The sequence below is a fragment of the Rhinolophus hipposideros genome, assembly GCF_964194185.1.
Source record: "Rhinolophus hipposideros genome assembly, chromosome: 8".
Taxonomy (NCBI): domain Eukaryota; kingdom Metazoa; phylum Chordata; class Mammalia; order Chiroptera; family Rhinolophidae; genus Rhinolophus; species Rhinolophus hipposideros.
The window spans coordinates 15,756,096-15,776,952 of NC_138054.1; the positions used below are offsets into that span (position 1 = coordinate 15,756,096).

At 44.5% G+C, this 20,857-nt stretch overlaps 1 protein-coding gene across 4 annotated transcripts in view; it reads left to right on the forward strand.

Annotated features, from left to right (window-relative positions):
• The first annotated feature begins 379 nt into the window (after positions 1-379).
• JARID2 (jumonji and AT-rich interaction domain containing 2) overlaps positions 380-20,857 on the forward strand; it is a 248,102-nt gene continuing 227,624 nt past the window's right edge. For 2 of the 4 annotated variants that reach the window (XR_013993713.1, XM_081054709.1), the window contains exon 1: positions 380-937. Coding sequence is in view for 1 of the 4 variants with exons in the window: in XM_081054709.1 (XP_080910835.1) it covers positions 893-937 (45 nt within the window). In the remaining 3 variants the exon portion in view is untranslated. Of the gene's footprint in view, positions 938-3,061; positions 3,144-20,857 lie in introns of those variants that run through there. The other 2 variants (XM_081054712.1, XM_081054711.1) reach the window with 2 other exon arrangements.

Genomic DNA, 20,857 nt, shown 5'->3' on the forward strand with positions numbered 1-20,857 from the left:
TGAGCGGCAAGCTGGGGAAAGGGGGTGAGGTGGAGCGACCGAGCGTGCCATGCATTGAGCTAGGGAGCCTCTCTAAATTCCACTCCTAGGCTCGGCGTGGGAGACATGCCTGAGGGGTTGCCCGGGAAGGGTTCGTCAAAGCCTCTTGGGTGTCTAGTCGACGGGGCTGCGGGGGTCCTCTGGACTGGGCCGGGGGCGGTCGGCGCCGGGGTTGGCGGACGCCTGGTGGCTCAGCTGTGAGAGTTTTCGGCTGGCTTCCGGAGGGGAATTATCCGAGGAGCCCTAACTTGTATAAAAGCAGAGTCCATTTAAAGTTGGGCTGGATAGCCTCTCTCTCATTGGTTAGGGGGCTTGGAAAAAAGAGACTCGGCGAGCCCTCGCTGTGGTGCTGCCGCCGCCGCCGCCGCCGCCGCTGGAGTTGACTCTTCTGCTCGCACTGCTGCTGCAGCACAAACGTGACTTCCAACATTTTTTATTTATCTTTCCCTTTTCTTTTCCAAGATGTAACTACAGATCAGACACTAAGGACCTTCACGTTTCGCTGATGTAGTTTTTGGAGGAAAAAGGGGGGGAGTGAAGGGCGTCGGTTTTTTTTTTGTGTGTGTGTGTTTCGGGGGAAATTTTCCATTATGAGTGTTTTACTAAAGTGAATTTTTTTTTTTGTTTGCTTCGTTCGTCTTTGGCTCTTTTTTTTTTTTTTTTTTCTGCTTCCCAATTTCGGATTTATTTCAAGGCGAATCGGGCTTTGGGGGAAGAGGAAGAAAAGTCGGATTACAAGATCAACCACCACCAACAACAATAAAAACCACCAGGATATTTTTTTGCAAATTTCTGACGGCTTTAAATTCATGAAGCAATTGTCCCCTTTTGCAATCAGCATTTGGATCTCAGAATGAGCAAGGAAAGACCCAAGAGGAATATCATTCAGAAGAAATACGTAAGTGTTCCTAACAACACATCCTTTGACTTGCAGTTTTAAGCAATGGCTGTGAATGTCAAGTTTATAGATAATTCTGCAGCTGAAGGGTTTTAAACACAGCGTCCGATAAGGCTGTTTCTTTCTTTTCTGAAAGAGGGCTTTTCAGGCAAAGTCGTGTCTGCCTAGTTTAGATGAAAAAAAAAAAAAGATTGGTGTGGAGATACCTCAAGTGAATAAATTGACCTCGAATGACACAACCATAATCTAGTTTTAGATGAAAGGCAAGGGATTTTGGTGGAGCTTGGAAGTGGGGTGGGGGCTGTGGTAAGGTAACTAAACTGCATTCTCGGGTGGGTTTGGCCCCATATTGCACTTTGCATGCAAATGAGCCTATGTTATTATTACTGATGTTATTTGGAAAATCGTGTAACGCATGTGTGTTGGAAGCCCTTTAAGTTGCAATCGAGGGTCCGATTATGGCGATCTTGTTCCTTGCACTGGCACATCAAATTTAATGTATGTGGTTGTTTTGGCTTATCTGGTTCGCTACATAAACCAGTTGGGAATCATGTTACAGCGAATTCATTTGTTGGGATTGACTTTAATAATGGGACTGGTTTTATTTAAAAATTCATGGTTTCCAGTTTTAGGGGAAAAAGACATACAATATAGCTAATGTTTTTAAGTGGGCACGTGAATGCATATGTGAGTGACTACAAATAATTTCTCCCTGTTAAGTGGGCTTCTGAAATTGGGTGATTATTCAGAGATTTAAATGGTTTGGAACAGTTAAATTTGTTTTGTGCATAGTACTGCTACATTTTGATTGGCATGGGGACTGTTTTTGTTTTGTGTGTGGTGGCTTTTTTTTAAGTTTGGGGGGAGGAAAGGAAGAAGGGGAACGAGGGATTAACCAAATATGCGCTCGAGTGATCGGTGATTAGCTGCATACTTTAAATCAAAGAACCCATTTTCTAAAAGAAGGCCAAATGAACGTACATTAGGAGTAATGCAACGTTATTAGAAAGTTTTATTTAACTTGAGTCGTCAAATTAATGGTAATATTTTCCCCTTTTGAGCAGTGTAGTATGTGTAATGGGAGATGACCTTCGGGGCATATTTGTAAAAAATATATTTAATGGAAAAACTGAATGCCTTTTTGTAGAGGGCCGATCCTCATGTAGACACGTAAACTTTAACTATGAAAGAAATGCAAGGTTAAATAATCAAGTCCTACTTAAAAGGCTGTTCCCTTAAGAATTTAAGAATTAAAATACATCCGCATTGCAGAGGGCCGGGTAGAATGTAAAGGGCTAGTTTAAACTCGGGCTGTAGAAACTGCTTGGAGACACCCTTGCCTTGGAGTGAGGACGTCTTCCCAGGGCACGTCCGATTCGGGTGCAGCGACAAAGCAAATGGGGTAGAACTTGGACTCAAGGACCGCCTCTCTGCCCCCATCCCGGGCCTCGCTAAGTTGGAGACCGGTGTGGGGTGGGCTTTTATTGTTGCTGGTAGTCAGCGGATCGTGTGGAGTCCGAGCGTCCGGTCGCAAGCCCGTGGCTGGCGGCGGCCGCCGGAGGCAGAGCACGAGTTAAGGCTGTGGGAGCGGAGCTCGTGCTCTCGACGAGCTCCGGCTTGCCGCGGAGGGGAGGGTGTGCGGGGGTCGCGGCGGGCTGGGCCGAGGCTGGGTGGCCGCGCGCGGCCTGTAGGGGGCGGGCTTCGGTCTCGGGGCTCCCGGCACTGGGCTCCCGGCGGCCCCAGGCGGGCAGGCGGGGCGGGGGCCGGCCTGGCCTGCTGTGTCCGGGGAGAGGTGGGAGCGCGCGGTGGTCGGGTGGGGGCGTGCCGCGGGCGCCCCCCACGGGGAGCACCGCGGAGCATGGCGGCGGCGGCGGCCCGGCGGCTCCAGCGCAGTCTTGAGAGCAACAGGTTAAGCCGGCGAGACGTCAGCGCACCCCCTCCCCGCCCCCGGTTCTTCCCCCGCCTCGCGCCGGCCTCCCCTGCCTTCCCCCGCCTCCTGCTGCGCCCGGTTTCCCGGACGCTCCGGGCCGCGTTCTGTTGTCATTGTGACGTCACAAAGGGCCGGGCCGGGGTGGAACCTCCTCCTCCTCCTCCTCCGTGACGTCAAAAGTCGGGCGGGAGGTTCCAGCGCGGCGGGCTGCGGGGGGCGGCGGAGGAGGATGCGCTGGGCCTCAGTCTCCCGCCGTGGAACGCTGCTGCCCTGCAGGTGAGCGCCGGGAGCCTTTCCTCCCCAAAAGGGTGCCCCCGCCTAGCGGTGTTTCTGATCCGCTGAGCGGATGGGGAACAGCGGGGAGACGCCTCCTTCCTGCAGAAATGTTTTCACTTCTCTGTTTCCAGGTCTGCTGATGGCGTGACATTACTGCTGTGGTAGTTGGGTCTGCTCACCAACGCTTTGGCAAAGCAAGGAAACTTCATTCAGGGAAAGCTTTGCTTTATAGGAGGAACACGTTGTGGAGTCAGCCACCTTGTCACTTTAAGTCATGTTTCACGCGTTTTCGCAGGATGTGGCAGGATGCCTTTCTGGGTGATGGTGCACAGCGGAAACTTGCTCTTTCTGGAAACCTTGCAGTATGGGGTGGAGGGGAGTGGGCACTCCTTTGCCGTGTCAGCTCCATGCCTATTGAGTAAAATTTTCAGGGAGCCAGACCAGGGAAGACTTGCTTGCCATTGATACCTGTGCGTGGAAGAGACTCTGGACATCTTTAAGCCTCAAGATGTGCCAGGTTTAGTTCTTCTGAACCAGACAGCAGGAGGCTCGCCGTCTGAGTTTATTGCCTCTTCTGTGAAATGGAGAAAGTAATACCTGTCTTTGCCACTTCACTTTCTCTGAGATCATCATGTACATGAGATGATGTGCATGAAAAATATAAAACAGTATGCTCTTTCTATGTAAGGTGGCATTGTTACTTTAGCTGGTGGAAGGCAGCACATTTCTTAAAATTGGTCTCAAAAGCCTTAGATGCCTGCTGCGTTGCCGTTTAGTTTATATTGCCTTAGCAAAGCAGAGTTTGGGGGTGGGATTGTAGATGACAGGCTTTGGGAGAAATGATTGTTACATTTTATATTAAATGACATCCTTGAGAAACTCATAAATTGCAGTGTAATCCTGTCTTAATTGTGCTGGGCACAACTCCCACTACAGTACCTTAAATAACTGAAAACATTTGCCTTTCAAAGCCCCAATCCACTTGGACAATAAAAATAGTTTTATGGTTTGCTCTATGGGTATTTTTCTGCCATTTCCATCACTCCACTGGTTGGTTATTCCTAGGAAGAATAACAGATACGATATCCAGGGTTCCAAAACCATTTGGTCTGTGATGCTTCATAGCAGGTATGAGTTTGAAATTAAAATCTCTGCCACATGAAGATATGATTTATGCAGGTAGCACGAAAACAAATTACCAGTTTGATTTCTAGGACAGCTCAAGCAGAATTTGTACCACTAGGCTGTAAGTTTTTGAAGTATTTCATTTTCTGATTTCTGAAAAAAATATTTCTGATTTCTGATTTCTGAAAGTGTAGTATGACTTTCAAAAAACTGGGAAAAGTTTCTTACACGATTCAAGAGCGGGATTTACTATAATTACAATTACATAAAATTGTAAAGAAAAAAGTAGAAATACACCAAAATATAGTGGTAGGATTTATGATCCCCCCCCTCCTCGCCTTGTTTTACACCCAGTTGGGTTATTTTGCACCCAGTTCTGGGGCAAAAACCTTGTACACATACTTTAATTGCTGTCTTTTTCCTTTCTTGGGCTGTTCACATGCCTTTCATTTCTCTGTCTCTAGTAGTGGAAAATATTTCTCTCTGTCATACAAATCTAGGACAGAGTCTACTTAGCAGCTACGATTACGGAAGGAATACTGTCAAGGTAAGAGTCCAAAGTGCGTCACTGAAATTTGAAATAAAAAGTAAATTCTGTGCAAAAATAATCCAATTTAAGTTATTGTTACCTGGGTTATTATTACTGTACTATGGTCAAGTATCTGACTTATGTGTCCACCATAACCATTGACCTAAATAGCCAATTAGAATTGTACTTAGATGATATAATGGCTGTTCCTTCTCTTATAGTTTAGGTTAAACCAGTTTCTGTTGCTGGGCTAAGGACTGTTGACTTACTTCCAAGTGCCTTGGAAATAACTCCAGTGTAATCTTAATATATACCCTGCTCCAAATGTTGTTTAAACTTTCCTTCTCCAGAAAGAGAAAATCTTTTGGGGCATTTAATCGGTGTCTGTTACATTCAAAGTAGAACCGTTTTCTTTTTTCTTCCTTTCAAAGATGACATGGGAAAGCCATATACAGCTTAGTACATTAAAACGCTTGGTAAAGGCTAAGCTGGAGTACTTCTCATGGAGTGGTTTTGCCCTTGATCATGGTGGTCTGAGGATCCAGACGTTTTTCTCTGAATGGTTAAAAAGTTTTGAGGTCTAAGACACTTAGGTGTACTGTTCCTCCTGATGTGACTGGCCCATGGGTAGGTCTTCCCCAGGGTCACAGCTCTGCTAACCTCTACCCACCCACATCCTGGCTGCGCTGGGCTGTGCGAGCCTGTGGCGTCCCCTTTAGAAGCTTGTTTGTTTCCAAATCTGGTTATTCCAGTTAGACTTCTTATTGCAATTACAGTTAAATATTATGTAATCCTTTGAATGAGTGTGACAACTGTAAGTTGAATGTTTTGGGAACATTTGATAAAAGTGAATTGCTAAAAAAGAATTAGGCTGTTAAATTAGATGGGCGCCTGACATTGAAAAGACTTGGGGAAAGATCTGTAAGAATTCTGCACATACATTGCTTTTCAAGAACCCAATATTTTAAAGAACCCTATAAAAAGCGATTTTAAGAACCAAAGTGCATTTCTGGCCGCATTCCTTCCCTTCCAAGCGAAGCATAATATGAAACACTGGTAAACACTGGAATTCTCAAAAAAATCTGTAACAGTACATTGATGTGTTTCAGTTAAAATGTTTATATGTACATATATGTGTGTACACACACATTTTTTTTTTTAAAGTTGCCTGCGTGACAGACTTTACATTAGCTAACCAACTTGTAGTCCTTACCACCTCTGATAAGGGTGCTTCTATTGTATTTAGCCTTAATCTCCAAACATTAAACTAGACACCCTATCCAGTTCATGCCATTGAACATACCTAGGAGTGGTCCTTTGGAGGTAATTTGTATACCTTTCAGAGTGAAAAACAATTGTGTCATTCACTGAGTGGTAGGGGGCAGAAAGATTAGTGATTTTACACCTAATTTATATGGAGTTCAGAAGCTTGTATTTTGTAATCCAGCAACTAATTATTTTCTTACGAGATATTGATAAAGGTCTGTTCCATTTCACATCTGTAAGCCTACCTTGGAAATGAGACAAATCGAATCTGTTATTTAGTTTGAATCAGTTACCTTGTTTCTTTCCATCTCCCAGGTAACCAACTCTTCTCTTCATTCTTCTGACACCCTCACAAGCCTCACTTGCTTTTCCAGGCCCCAGTCTTGTCTTCTCTGGTTCCTTTTGTCTGTAAACCCTTTCCCATTCAAGGAGGTGGGAATTCGGATGGCTTTAGTTTTTTAAAGCTATGATCTTGTATTGCTATTTTTTTCTACCTTTTTGTAGACAATTTGAGTGAGATTTTTCTTATCTTTTTAGGTCTTAATTTTTCTTGGTACTTCAGTGAATGCCATAGCGTTGTGGTAACCTTACACTTTTTTAAAGGGAGTTTTTCCTTCATTTCTCATTCAGAATAAAATCATTCAAGGCAGAGCTGAACCTTGCAGGAAGCGGCAACGCTGGCTGGACACCTTATTGCTCCTGGTCCAGTAATCCTGCCTGCTTCCAGGACTTGCTGTTCCTATCACCCCTCGCAGGTGGCTTTTATCTTTCTTGTTCTCTTAGGATGGCTGGGATGGGAAAGGGCCCACATTTTACAGATATAAATCCTGCCCCAGAGGACAAAGTCTAGGTCACTCCTGAGTGAGTGGCTAGGTAACAGCCCTGGGCCCCTGGTCTGTTTGGGTTTCGTTTCTCTACCACTGTGTGTCTTGCTACAGGTTGTACTGTTCAGGTGAGGATGCTGCTTTCTCTCCTGAGGCTCTATGCCATGTGAAGAAATGCCAGAAGAGCTTGGAGAGTATAAAACGCTCTACATGGCTGCATGATACCCACCCCTTCTTGAAATCATCCTGAGGAGAAGGTTCTGAAATAACCACCTACATTCATTCTTTCCATAGTGAATTCTCATGAGAAAAAGGATGTTCATTCAGTCCATTTTACGGAAGAGAAAACCGAGGTGAATACACACTGGTCAGAGGGATAAAGGCTGTATCTCCTCCCCAGTTTGTAGTCCAGATGAAATAGAGGTAAAATGAATGGTTAGTGTGGCCCCCCCAAAGGGGAGAAGGCCGTAATAGGGGCTTGGCAGCCTCTACAGAGGTTTTTTAAGTTGGGGAAGTTAAGGCAGTTTGTCAGCTTCCAGGAACAGAAGGAGTGTATCCGTCTCAAGTGCATGTTTGTGTTTGTTGTTTTTTAAAACACCAGTTGGTGGAGCTACCCCCTTATCCCCAGCTGGCTGTCTCTCTGAGTCCTCATTGGAAAAAGAGCTGAGATCCCAGTACCCCTTGGGACTGCCTGGTTTTTGTGCTCTGTATTTTTACATGTGTTGCCACCCCATCCTCTCCCTCGTACCTGAGGGGCAGGGTGGGCTGCATTAGCTCACTAGGCTTCTGAGAAACCTTTTGATTTCGCAGGGCTGTGACAAATCGGCCTGGATACTTTTTTCTGGCACTTTCATTGTAGCCCCTGACTTTGCTGCTTAGGGGGCCATGGGGCGCTAGGGGAAATCATTTGCCCTCAAATTCTCACCAGGTTCTGGGCCATCTGTAGACAAAGGCCGCCCAGATATGTTAATTAGGCAGCATGAGTAATGGGGACGTTATACATAATTACTCACATACTCATATTCGGAGGATGTATAAGTGTTAGAAAGGGGAACCCTACTGGCAGAAGTTCTTGAGAGCTGGTTCAGCCTGAAAGGCCTAAATTGGATTTCAAGTTCTAATTTTGTAAGTTGGTCAGGCTCCACCACCCCTGAAGAGGAAGGCTAGTGAGCATTGAAATATTATCAACGGCAGTGTTTAGTTACCTTGAATCCTAGAAGGTTAATAAACGACATTGCCACAATTTTGTCCTTCTTTGCTCACAGTATAGCTCTTACCTCATGCACATATTTTCTCCAGTAGAACCAGGAATTCTTTTCCAACTGTATATTTTTTATGTGTGTTGGGGGGAGTAGTCAGAGGGGTGGGTTGTGTGTGTCTGTTTTCCATCAGGAGACCCTCTGGTTTGCTGGGACAGCGGCCCAGGTACCTCGTGACTGAATCATCTGGAATGTTGGGAGACCTCTTTTATTGCTCTTTTTAAATCTGGGTGGTTCTTTCTCCATTGTTTCCTAACCACATTTTGTTTGGGGCTTCATCTATAATGGTTGAATGTGTTATCTCTTGGTTCTCATTTCTGCCAGCTGTTAGGAAAGTGTTTGCCTGTGGGGGCAGAAACAGGTGCCAGGAGGAAATGAGAAGGGATTAGGACTGAGCATGTGTTTTTTGCATTTCTTCCTTCCATAGGTTTGCAGAAAGGGGACTGAATGAATGCTTATTCTGTTAAGCAGCAGTTGGATATAGACATTATTAAAATATGGAGAGTTTTGTGCTTTATGTAGATGCCTTATTACTAGTTCATGGGCTTCAGAAATGAAATACCTCAGATTTGGACTGGCTTGTTTTGAATATAGAGGGTACTACCCACTGCGGTCGTGGACAAGATTGGGAATCTTGGCCCTACAGTGTACTGGCTGTGTGATTCGGGGCAAGCCACATAACCTTTCTGAGCTGCTTCCTCAACTGCAAAACTTGTCCTTGCACCTCACAGGCTTGGTGCTGGGAGAGCCAGTGAAATTTTTGATGTGAAAGCACTTTGTAAACTGCGTACTACTGCACAAATGCTCAAGGTATTACGCAGTTGGAAAGCTCCAACCTGGAGACGTCAGGCCTGCCGTCAGCCTTCCTGGCTGACTCAGACATAAATGAATCAAATGAATTCTATACTTTGCCTTTAATAAACCAAATTAATAGCAACAAATATTCCAAAATGCATTTAAAGATTAGAAGGTGATGTAAGTGCTTCCCATCTTTACCCTCAGTTGGTTATTGAATCTCCTGTATCATCCAACACTTGATTCCCAGCTTGTCTGGGTGGTGAATTAGAAAGAGGGACAGGTTGAGAATTAAGATTAGAGCGGCACTGAATCTGCACAAACATGTTTAAACTGGATTCTGGAGCAGTAATCCTTGAAATTGAAAATCTCATCATGATCTTTCAGTGGCTCCCTGTGGCTTTCAGGATCAAGTCTAAACCAAGTTTATTGTCAGCACATGTAAAAAGCCCTTCTTCCTCTATCTACCCCGGGCCTATCTTGTCACTCGTTTTAGTTGTCGAGCCTAGCCTCTTAGTCTGTGCATTCTGGTTCCCCAACTTGCTCAGTGAACGGATAGCTTGAGGAGCCCACTTGGCCTGTCTGAGGCCTTACTGAGTGGCCTGCCACCCCCTTCCCCAGTCAGGCAGAGCCAAGCCCCTTCTCGCTGTTGACCTGACTCCTCACACCCACCTCTAGGCGCAGGGATTATTGTTTACAAGTCTCTTACCCTATTTAACCCCAAAAGAACGGGCTGAATTTTACAAGTTTCACACCGCTGAGGAATACTTTGTTGAGTTGAAGCTTTTCGAGTATTTCAAATACTAACTCGTGGTGGGAGAGAACTGCTGTGGATCTAGTGGAAAAAGATGAACTAAATCAGAATTTTATAGCTGAGAAGACCTGAGGTGTCTGATATTGTTTGGTGATTTGCCTGAGGTTGACACCCCAGGATGTGAAATCCAGCCCCTGATACAGTTGGAGGCCTCGGACAGGTCTTTCAGAGATGTTTCTTCCTGCCAGGCGGATTCTCAGTTATCCGTGGTAACTGCAGTAATTGATTCATTTTCATGGAAAAATAAAATCCACATGTAATCCCCATACCTAATTAGGCCAATCACATTTTTCCCCTTTTGGAAATGGCTTTTTTTTTTTTTTTTTTACTTTATAGGAAATCATTCAAATCGGGCAACTACACAAAGATAAACACCATTGGAATTGTACACCGACATTCTTGCACTTGTAGAAAAATAGTTTTGCATATGGGGTCTGAAAAATAGTCTTACATATATGCTCCTTTTTTTTTTTTTTTTTTTTTAAGGAGGGCGCAGCTCACAGTTGCCCATGTGGGGATCGAACGAGCAACCTTGGTGTTATCAGCACCACGCTCTAACCAACTGCGCTAACCGGCCACCCCTACATATATACTCTTACGTGCTGTTGTTCTGTTATGTGCTTTTAGTATTTATATCTTATCTCAATGATCAAAATGGGATTCTACATCATAATTTTTAATGGCTGCAAGGCACTCTATCAGAGTTTTCCTTGACCTGTCTGTTCCTGATGGCCTTTTCACAGTTTGGGGGATGTTGTACAAAATGACGTGTGCAGTGTGGTTTACCTGTGTCTTTTTGCACTTAGCCGCAAATTCCTCCGAGTGGAATTGCTCACTCAGAAGTGTCCATGTTTACGATTAGAACCCTCTCACCACATTGCTTTCTTGGAGAAAGGCCATACTAATTTATGGTCCCACAGGTAGTGCATGTGAAGCCAGCGGATTTGTTTGTTTGCTGGCTTTGAAAACCAATACAGGCACGTGTAACGAGTAGTAAAGATGTCAGTTGAGTTTTATTTAAGTTTCTATTTTCTTTCCTTGTCCTCTCTCAGAGCATTAGAACTAAATGAGATAAGATGCGTGAAAGCACTTTGTAAAACAAAATTGCCTTAAGAACACAATGTTATTAGAGCAACTGTAGTTAGTGGCAAAGGGAAGAAGAAAGTGTATAATTGTGCAATTACGTATTTTACATTTATGAAATGCTTTTTTTGTGAGGACGTAACATACTTTAAAGTGACCCAGAATCACATTATTTTCATGTGTGATTTTAGCCATTTGTGAGGTGGACTTTGTATGGTTACAAAGGTCCATTGGTCTTGGTCTTGGAGGGCCATTCAATTAAACAGAGCTGTGTATTCTGGTTACTTAACCATGCTCTGGCACTGTGGCAAATGTGAGAAAATAGGATATTGTCCTCGTCCTCAGAGAATTTATAGTTTAGTTGACAGTACGAATGCAAAACACTGGGAAGAGAGTAGGTGACTTTGGATAAATCACTTCACCTCTCTAAGTCTCAGTTTCTTCATCTATAAAATGGGGGAGACAGTCAAATGTTAACACGTGAAGTGCTTTGTACACTGTAACTATCTAGACTGTATTATTCTTATTAAAAGTCCCACAGGTCTTTGTGGCTGTAATCGTCCAGCCTCAAGGTTGAAGAGGGAACGTGGGGTTTCTAGGTTATCTTTGCTGATTAAAGCCCATCTGGGTTGTCTGAGGAAGAGGCTGGGAATGAAAACACTATAGATGGTCAGCATTCTCTTCTCACTAAGGTTTGCTCTGTCTTCCTAACATATGGAGAAGTGGAGCGTGATCTTTACAGCCAGACGCACGTTTTGATTGTTCGGATGATGAATTTGTACCCCCTCACCCCCATATGTGAGGTGGTGTCGCAGTGCTGCCATGGAGCATTACCTTTCGGTGTTTAGGAGAGTACGTTTGAAGTTAGCTATATTGTAATAAAAATCCTTTGTAAAAAAGAGTACTTTTGGATAAACTTCTTTGCCTTGATTTTTAATTCTTCAGTCAATTTGTCCCTTTAGGGATGAGATAAAAGTTAATGTTTATTGGTTTTACCCCAATTGCCTCCTTTTCCATTCCTATGCCGCCCAGAGCACTAAAGCTCTGTGCTTTCTATTTTCAGCTTGTAATAATGTCTTGATGTTGGAGGATGAAAGAGCCAGTGTGAATGGAAGGCATTTCATGAGGAGCCATGGTCTGGAGTCCCAGTTAAATTGGTAGCACATGGTTTTCACCTGCCTTGAAGGGCTTACGTTGTGTTGTCTTGCCTGAGCTGTGTCCACTGCCACATTACAGAACTCGGTTCTCTACACATGCCAGGGACTTTTCAAATTGATGATTCGGAGTGACAGAGGCCACTGCCTGTGATAGAGGCCAAGCAGAAGGTGGACTTGGCTCCTTAACAGTCTGAAAATCAAGAAACAGTTGTTCTTGTACATTTAGAAAAGGGGCTTGGAGGGATTTGGTGGGGGACGAGGAAACATTGGAGCCTAATTACTTTAGCGTGATTTTGTTTTACATTCAGTTCCACCTACTATACATGTAGCCTTTCCCTGGGTCGCGTAGTTGGTTGCAATTTTTTGAGAGGGCTTTATTTTTTAAATTATACATACATACATACATACATATATATATATATATACATATATATATATATATACATATAATCACAACTCACTCCAAAAAGGATATAAAGCCATCGTGAGCAGTCATCCCAGGAGCAAATAATTCTTGCTTTGATCTGAGTATATTTCACTTTCTAAATCCAAAAACTGACAACTGGATTAAAATATGAGCAGTGAGCAGTTGTCCTTCTCAACCCAGCAGTGCTTGGGCTGAGTAGTTTTTTTGTTTTTAGCTTTGAAAGACTTGACCTAAAACTTTAATTAAAGGTGAGTTTTGTTAAGTAGTATTGGTATTGACACCCTGACAGAATTTTTAATCTGAAAGAATTTTAAAGATGCATGAAAGTAATCCCCAATGGTGATTACATCCTCCAGTGGCAGAGATCAGATTTCTGTTTAAATGCCAAGGCAGTTTATCACTCTTTTCCACCATGCAGGGGGCCAGGGAGGGTCTGGATTTAATAATGAACTTCTTCGGGGGAAGCGATTGGATTGGTCGGTGTTGCAGCATGATTCAGCGGTCTGTGTCTTTAAAAATGTTTTCAAATACTCCTTCTGTATCCTAATCCTTAAAACTATTGTTAGGATTCCAAACCATTGTGGCTTCAACCTAACTGGAATCTGAAAGGTGGCCTGACAGAGTGAATGGAAACCTCCTTTAAAAAAGAACACATTGGGCTTGCCTGATTGTTCCTGAGTCTGGGCTCTGGGCATCTTTGAGCCATGGGCTAAGTCTTCTGGTTGAAGGGGCTGGGGAATACTTGTTTCGGTTCTGCTGGACTCCTCCACCCCATGCCCCCCCCAGCTCAATATAAACACCATCAATTAGTCCTGCAGAAACTCCTGCTTCAGATACCGACTTCAAAGCTTCATGTTATACCACGGTCTTGCCTGGATGAGAAGCACTCTATTGTACTTGTGATAATTCAAAGCTCTAATGATGCTATTAAAATGGGTTTTCTTTTGGCCCTGGTAAGCTAGAAAGCATTGAGAAGTGGGGAGGGAGGGTCTGACTTGGAAATATCGAAAGCTGAAAAATGATTTTTATATCCCCTTCCTTCTAATTCTACTCCCGGCTCTAATTGAGTGGTGCGATTGCTACCGTAACACTGAGATAGCCCAAAAGGAAACACACTGTCTACTCAACGAGCCTTTTTTCCTTTCCTCCTTCCAGGAGATTTGCTGAAGTTGTCATGTTATTTCTTTCCAGAATTTATTGGAGCGGTAGGCAAAGCCTCTGGGGAGTGTAAATAATGATGATTATAAAGAACAGTCAGTTTACCTAGGAATGCCATTATCTTTGACTTGCAAAAGCTTTTACAGCCAAACATTGTTTACTGACTGTTGTTTAATACAAATGAAGACCTTAATGCTACCTATTGTAAAAGGAGTCCTTTTACTCTGTACACGGAGGTCATCTCAATAAAGAACAGCACCTTGCCCAGGCATAACTGCTTGTTTCTCTAGACAGGCATTACACATACGATCCCGGGGAGGGGAGGCCTCAGATGGTGGTGGTTCATGGTTGCCTTTTTTTTTTTTCCCTGCCATCAGCAGCAAATAATTCCCTCTGCTGAGTGTTAAAAGATTTCTAAAGCTGATAAGCAATACCTAATTTGCTTTTGGAGTTTCCTCCTCCTAACTAACTGCTATCTACCCAATTTATGAATTCAAAGATGGTTTTAAAAGTAATTAAAGGGACTTGTCTGAGTAGGCAGTGACACTGAATGAATATATTTAGATGGGAGACTCTCTGTGCTCTTAATTAAAGTCCACAACATCGCTTTAGGGGACTAGGAAGCCTGAAGTTGTGGTTTTTATTTTTTCGGAGATTAAAGTTCCCCTTCATTGCACTTCTCAGTCTCACTACAGTGTGTGTGTGTGTGTGTGTGTGTGTGTGTGTGTGTGTGTGTGTTCCTGGCATACAAGTATGTTGCTGTCCTTTCTACTGTATCCTGAGCACCCAGTGTCAGTCCTTTTTAGCCTTTCTTTTTTAAACATTCTCTTACATCCCCAACTTATTCCAGTTCTTTTGGCAGTTCTTCAACTATTTTTCTTTCGGCGTTTCAGTGGTAGTTGAAGACGAAAGGCATCTTAGGCATTTCAGTCTTTCCCCGAGTGATTTTTGGACGTGAATGCATTTTTTTCCCCTAACAATTCAGTGGTTTTTAGTATATTCAGAGTTGAGCAACCATCACCACGATTAATGTTAGGACATTTTCATCACCTGGAAAAGAAATTCCATACCCGTTGGCAGTCATTCTTCATTTCTTCACAGTTCCCCCCAGTCTCTGGCAGCCACTAATTTGCTTTCTGTCTCTATGGACTTACTATTCTGGACACTTTATATCAATGGAATCACAATATATGGCCTTTTGTGACTGGCTTCTTTCCCTTAGCATAATGTTTTCAAGGCCTGATCATATTGTAGCATGTGTCAGTACTTCATTCCTTTATGGCTGCATAATATTCCTTTGTATAGACATACCACATTCTGCTTATCTGTTTGTCAGCTGATGGATGCGTGGGTTTCCACCTTTTCGCTATTGTGAATAATGCTGCTTTGAGTATTTGTGTACAAGTTTTTGTGTGGATGGTATTTGCCCTATTCGTGGAATACCTTGAATTATAAAATGGTACACATTTGCGTTATTACTAAATTTTTTTACTGCCCTTTTGTAGCCTGCTAAGCTGTTTCTCTTGGCTTTTGTCTCTGAGTCTCATGTGTTCTCTTCAGCACAGTGCTACATTGAGCCACACCCCCACCACTTCTGGGGCAGTTGCCTTGCCTTTGGCAGGTAGGGCTCTCATTTTCCTCACTGCCTGACTGCCCCTCTTCACTGTGTGTCGGTTCCCAAGAGTGGTCTGATTTTTTTCTGCCCTTTTGCTTACTGTAAACACTGTTCTCACACACGCTGGAATCAGATGTTCCATTTGCTTAAGTGTGAAAAACTGGTGAGACTGAATTTCATCTGGGTTGAGTTACTTTTGTGGGTGCTCAGGTGTTTTTTGCTGTAGTTGTCGGTCTTCAGGTGCACCTTTGAGTAGCATTTAGTTTTGGGAGAGGTACAGTTAAAAACCGTTGCTACTCTGGGAGCACAGCACGGAGAACGACTGAGGAACCATTTCCTGCCTTACCTTTAGTTTTGACTTGCTTGTGGTTGGTTACTTGTCTTAACATTCCTTGGCAAAGCACTATGGGGAATAGAATCACTGTCTACCGAGAAATTCTCCCTAATTTTCTTGCCACTTCCAAGCCTGCTTTACCTACATGAAAACATTCCTTAAAAAAAAAAAAAGCAAAACAAACCTTTCATAATCAATTCCTTTAAGAAATTGAAGGAAGAGGGATGGTGCCCTGTTTTCTTTTGATATTTTTGATTTTTACAAGATTCATTTTTCCCACGTAGGTGTGAGATTGTTGAGATGAGATTGGTCTCTTATTTGAGCCAGGCACTTCTTACTCATTTTTAAGTTTAGTTAAATGCAAGTATGAGGCAATAGAAGAGAGTTGGGATGCTGAGCTGTGGGAAAGTCACATGGCCTGAGGGTGTTCCGAGGCATTTTGAGGCGTGGAGTGTGCTGTGCCTGTTCTAAGTCTGGGCATGAACATCTCGGTGTAGGTGTCTGAGCCTTTTCGAAGAGTTCCTGGTGGTGATCGGAAGCTGAAGACCAGCAGGCCTGGAATCTTATTTATTGCAGAGTGCTCAAGTTCAGTGTCAAAAAATTCCTTCCTAATGGTATTAACCATGCTTTGTCGCATTCGCCAGTTTTTCTGGTCCAGCTCTGTGGTCCAAATCGACTCTTGTGCTCAGGTCACTGATTTGGCTTACTTAATGGGGAGCTGGCTCTAGGAGATATTTTCTCTGGAGTGGCCAAATAATCAGGAATTTTCAAGGTGAGATACCTTCCTCATGTAAAAGGTAGGTGTGAGTGAGTGTGTGCGCACGCATGTGTGTATCGAGTTACTGTTTTACACTTTGCAGTGTTTCAGTGGAAATCTGTGTTCCCCTGAGCTGCCTTTGTGGGGTGTACCTGTAACTTGTACCCGTACTTGTGCCATTTCCAAAGCAAATGCATGCCCACATCCCTCCTATCGAAGTTGCTTATTAGAGCTAATTTTAAGAATTGAGTTAGAACTGCCCTATAATGTAATGCAGAATATTTCCCAATAATGCCTAGGTTAACAATGACAGTCTTGCTGTATTGTGCAAAAAAGGCTTCTGTTCAGACCCAGCTGGGTTTCAGGCTTAATTCATTGCTCTATGGTGGGATCACCACAGCTGCTGTGGGTCCTTTACAAATGCAAAAAAGCTGTCAGTGTTTGTTTCATCAGCTGCATAAGTGACGAGGCCAAGTTGAGGAATCCATTCCAGTGCGCAGTGTGCAGGCTGTAGCCGTTATTGTTTACAGAATTAGTGTGCTGGAGCTTTAAACTAGTTGGCACATCGACCGCCCTTTAAAAGCACAAGACTAAGGAACGGGACCAGTTGGTTGTCCTTGTAATGTTGGCCGGATCCAGCCCAGCCCTGTCTTTAACAGTCAGCGCTCCGGTCTCTGCTGTGGGACCTCTTTTGGCCAAAGTAGAGGCGCTGAATTCCTGTCCATTTAGTTACGCATCCCAAACGTAGGCTTGCATTCATTTCTTAAAATAAGTTATTTAGAATTCCATAATTGTAATGGAATTTTAAAGCCTTAATCATCCTCCCAGCCCCAAATACGTACAGAATGGTCAGCTGGGACTTCAAATATCTGTGCAATAAGTGGCATTTTGGATTCGGCCCTATGGGATTTATTTTGCGAAGTGATATTCCTTTGGGAATTGCCCTCATTTCTACCCATGGATATGGAAGGTAAGGCTATTTCTTGGCTGCAGAAAGACCCGCTGGACAGGTTACTTTCCAGCCAATTAGGGGGTGTCCCTGCAGAGCCCCTCAGTGGATGTTGACCTGGTACAGCCATGGCAACATGTCCAGTCCCTTTCGGGCTGGGCAAGCATGTGTTTGGGACCTGTATCCATGGTCTTCCACAGGCCACGTGGACTAGTTCCAGTTCCCCTTCCATTTTAACCTGATTTGTTTCCAGCCCCCTGTGGGGACAGGCAGGAGTGCAGTTTCCAGGTTCTCAGCCTCACGTGGAAAGGTGCTCACTCAGGTAGTAAATGGCCATCAACTGATTAGATGGCTGTCAGCTGTAACCAATGAGCCATTGGCCACAGTATAACTGCTGTGGCTACGCTAGCAGAAAATGGGCTCTAGCAAGAAGATGGTGGCTGAGCTAGCAAGAGTGGATTGCAGTTAGCAGGGCTGGTTGCAGATTGTGTGATTCCTGCTTCCTGTGTCTTCAACCCAGTCGCGAGATTATAATGGTCTGACTCCCCTACCTATGGCTCTGTGGGTGTTCCTTTCTGGTCTCACCATATCCTGCGTTCTTATGTGGGGAGCGGGAGCTGAGACCCTGCATGACACCCTGCAGGGGTGAAGCCTTCTCAGCTTCAGGGGTCTTTCTGAAAGTCATGCCTCATGGGAGCTGAAGGCCACTGGTGATGGCCAGTCCGTACAGGTTTTAAAAGTGGAAGGTCTTTCAGCCAATGGTATGAATAATGGTCTTTTCTACCTCCCAGCTGTAAAGGTCCCAAAGTGCTCTCCCATATTCATAAAAAAAGATGGCACGAGGCTCAGGGTCTCCAAATTATACAGGTCAATACTGTTCATCTTTATCTCAAATAACTGCCACATATGCTCTTCTTAATTCCTTTATGTCTCCTCATTTTACCCAACAAAATGTCTGGAGCCCAAAAGGACAAATGGGTCCGATATTTGTGGCGGTTAAGCCGAGTTTGGGGATCCTATATGTGTCTTTTAAGGAGTTCTTTGGAGGGGAGAGGATGGTCTCAGACAAGTATATTTTAACTCTTATTTGCAGTGAACTTCCAACAGAAGAGATTCAAATATCAGTTTAGATATTTTGCTTTCTTCTTAGCACCCCGCCACGGCCATCACACACTCACCCTGGGGTAGTAGCAATGAAAATGGAAATAGCAAACAGTGAACTTCACGTCCTCTCTCCCTGGGGAAAGAGTAATTTTAATTTGTGGGGCCTCATGAGGAAACAGCGGTTTCATGGTCATTGTTCCCCACCTAGCAGTGCTTGGGTGGACTTCAGGAAATGCCGTTGCCCAACCTGTTTCTCCTGGCTAGGGGTTGTTTATTGTATATTTTCTAGCTTGAGCAATCTTTTTTTTAAGCCCCTTCTGCTTTTATTGTTATTTTGAGGCAAAACCGCTTCTTATGTTAGTTTGCAGTACTGCATCCTCAGTGTTTTCTAACAGTTTTGTGAATACATATCTGAGCGAGCATGTGTGTGCTTGCGTGTGTGTGTGTTTCATGTCAACGTCACCTCATGATCCCTGCAGGCACTGCTCTACATCAGGATGTCAGCTGGCCACCGGATGGCCGCCTTGCCGCTTACGAGCTGAGGGCCCGCGAAGATCACTGGGCCTCATTCTCAGGGCAGCACCAGTGTTCTCTGCGGTGAAAGGGATGCAGGTGCCCCCTGAGCAGTGGGTGATTCATTCTCCGTGTCTCTCCATGGCAGGCATTCCCTTCCACCTGCACATGTGTCTCAAGGAGGCTTTGGACTAATACGGACACAACTTATTGGATGCCAAAGTCTTAGTTACGTTCTTCTCTGGCTGTGACGAGAGCTGGTGAGCTCAACACTATGAACATAGAAAAGTGTGTCCACAGAGAGCTTGAGCTTCCTGGAGTGTCATTCTCCTGAACTCAGCATCCTCCCCATAAAACCCTCCCTCAACCCCCCCAAAACTTGGGCCACAGCTCACTAGCCTCCGATGGAGATGAGTGCCTTTTCCACAGAGACATAGAAGTGGCTCAGAGAGCTGCTTAAGGGAAACGGCAGACTGGGAGAAAAACCCCCCCAACCCCCTAGACAGCCACGGGGGTTGAGGGAACTGTGCTCCCTGCAAGGCTGTCAGCAGCGAAACAGTCCCGGGACAACCTTGTTCTCAGAACCGGGTTTCCAACGATAGTAAAATGCACACAGACTTGCTGGTTCTGGTGAGTTTTCTGGTTATTGTTTCAGCCCATGCTGTTGAAACTCATCCTGGGAGGACATTTCATCGGCTTTCCTGTCATCCAACGTCCCCTGTGAGGTAGGCAGGGGATCTCACCTTGGTCTCATTACTGAGGACCTTAGAGAGCCTCCCAGCTGTTGGCCGGACAGCTCTTTATTACCGTGTGTTCATCTAGATACGGGCCGGGCCGTCATTGGGCTGTGTGCATGCTGACCCCCAGAGGGCTATGTATTTTACCTGCCTTCCTGACGATGCTTTGTGTTACCTGGGGCCCTGGGCACGAGCTCCGTTCATCTGAGGGTTTAGCACACAGGAACGTTGGTTCCATGGAGCACACATTGCACAGCCTCCCAGAACGCCAGTGGGTCAGAACTGACCCCAAGTTAGAGGGGAATCAGTCATTAGTACTCTGGCCACACCGAGCATACGGAGTCCTCCCCACCCCCAGGCAGGGGATGGATGATAAAGAAACTGCTCCGGACTCTGCTAACTGGAAATTGTGATCAGGGGCTGTGACCCCCAGTTTCTTCCTTCTCTGCAAGGCCCATACCCATTCCGTAATACAGAAATTTAAAACAAAGCCTCCAAACCCTCTCAGATGGTGTATTGGATCTGAATTAGCTTTTCATAATGGCATAGCTAGATTTTCCCTACACAAGAGCTATCACAACACAACTGAAAAGCTCATCTTGGAGCTTTTACTGTTGTTGACAGTGGTTATCTTGCTGCTAATAGAAACTAAAAAGTTCATTTGCCAAAATGATTGCCGTTCCCTTCTTAGGAGTGCAGCTTAACTCCAGGACTTCATTTAGTCAGAGGAGAATGGTTGCTACCACCCTGTTAAGCTTCTTTCCATTATCCAGTTGTGGCAGAATGACTGTTGGAGAGGCCTGGGGAGATGGGGGTGAAATAAAGGAACAGCTAAGAAGTGGTGCTGCCGAAGTGTACTTCTCTCTGAAAGCTTGTATGGCAAGCACGGTGGCTTTAGAAAGGGGGTAAAATGGGAGGGGGTCGCAATTGCTGAAGCATGACAGCCTCCAAAGGCTCCTGGGACTTAAAAACAAAAAAGGGAGCTTTCTGCAGGTCTTTCCCTTGCACACCTCCTCCTCTCCGCCATCCACTCTCCCCTGCTGTTTTGTAAATCTCCCAGTTGGAAATTTTTAACATGGGAGAGCTTCTCCCTGTGCTTCAGTTGGCAGGATGCTCAAACACAGCTGCAAAGAATTTGCTTCTCCTTTTCACAGCATCTCTCATTTAAAAGCATTAGTGGGACTACAAAACAAAATAAAAACTTGAGGGTTTTTTCAGAAGTGGAAGCCAAGTTTAATTAAAGTCAAGGAAGTTGGGGGCTATAACTC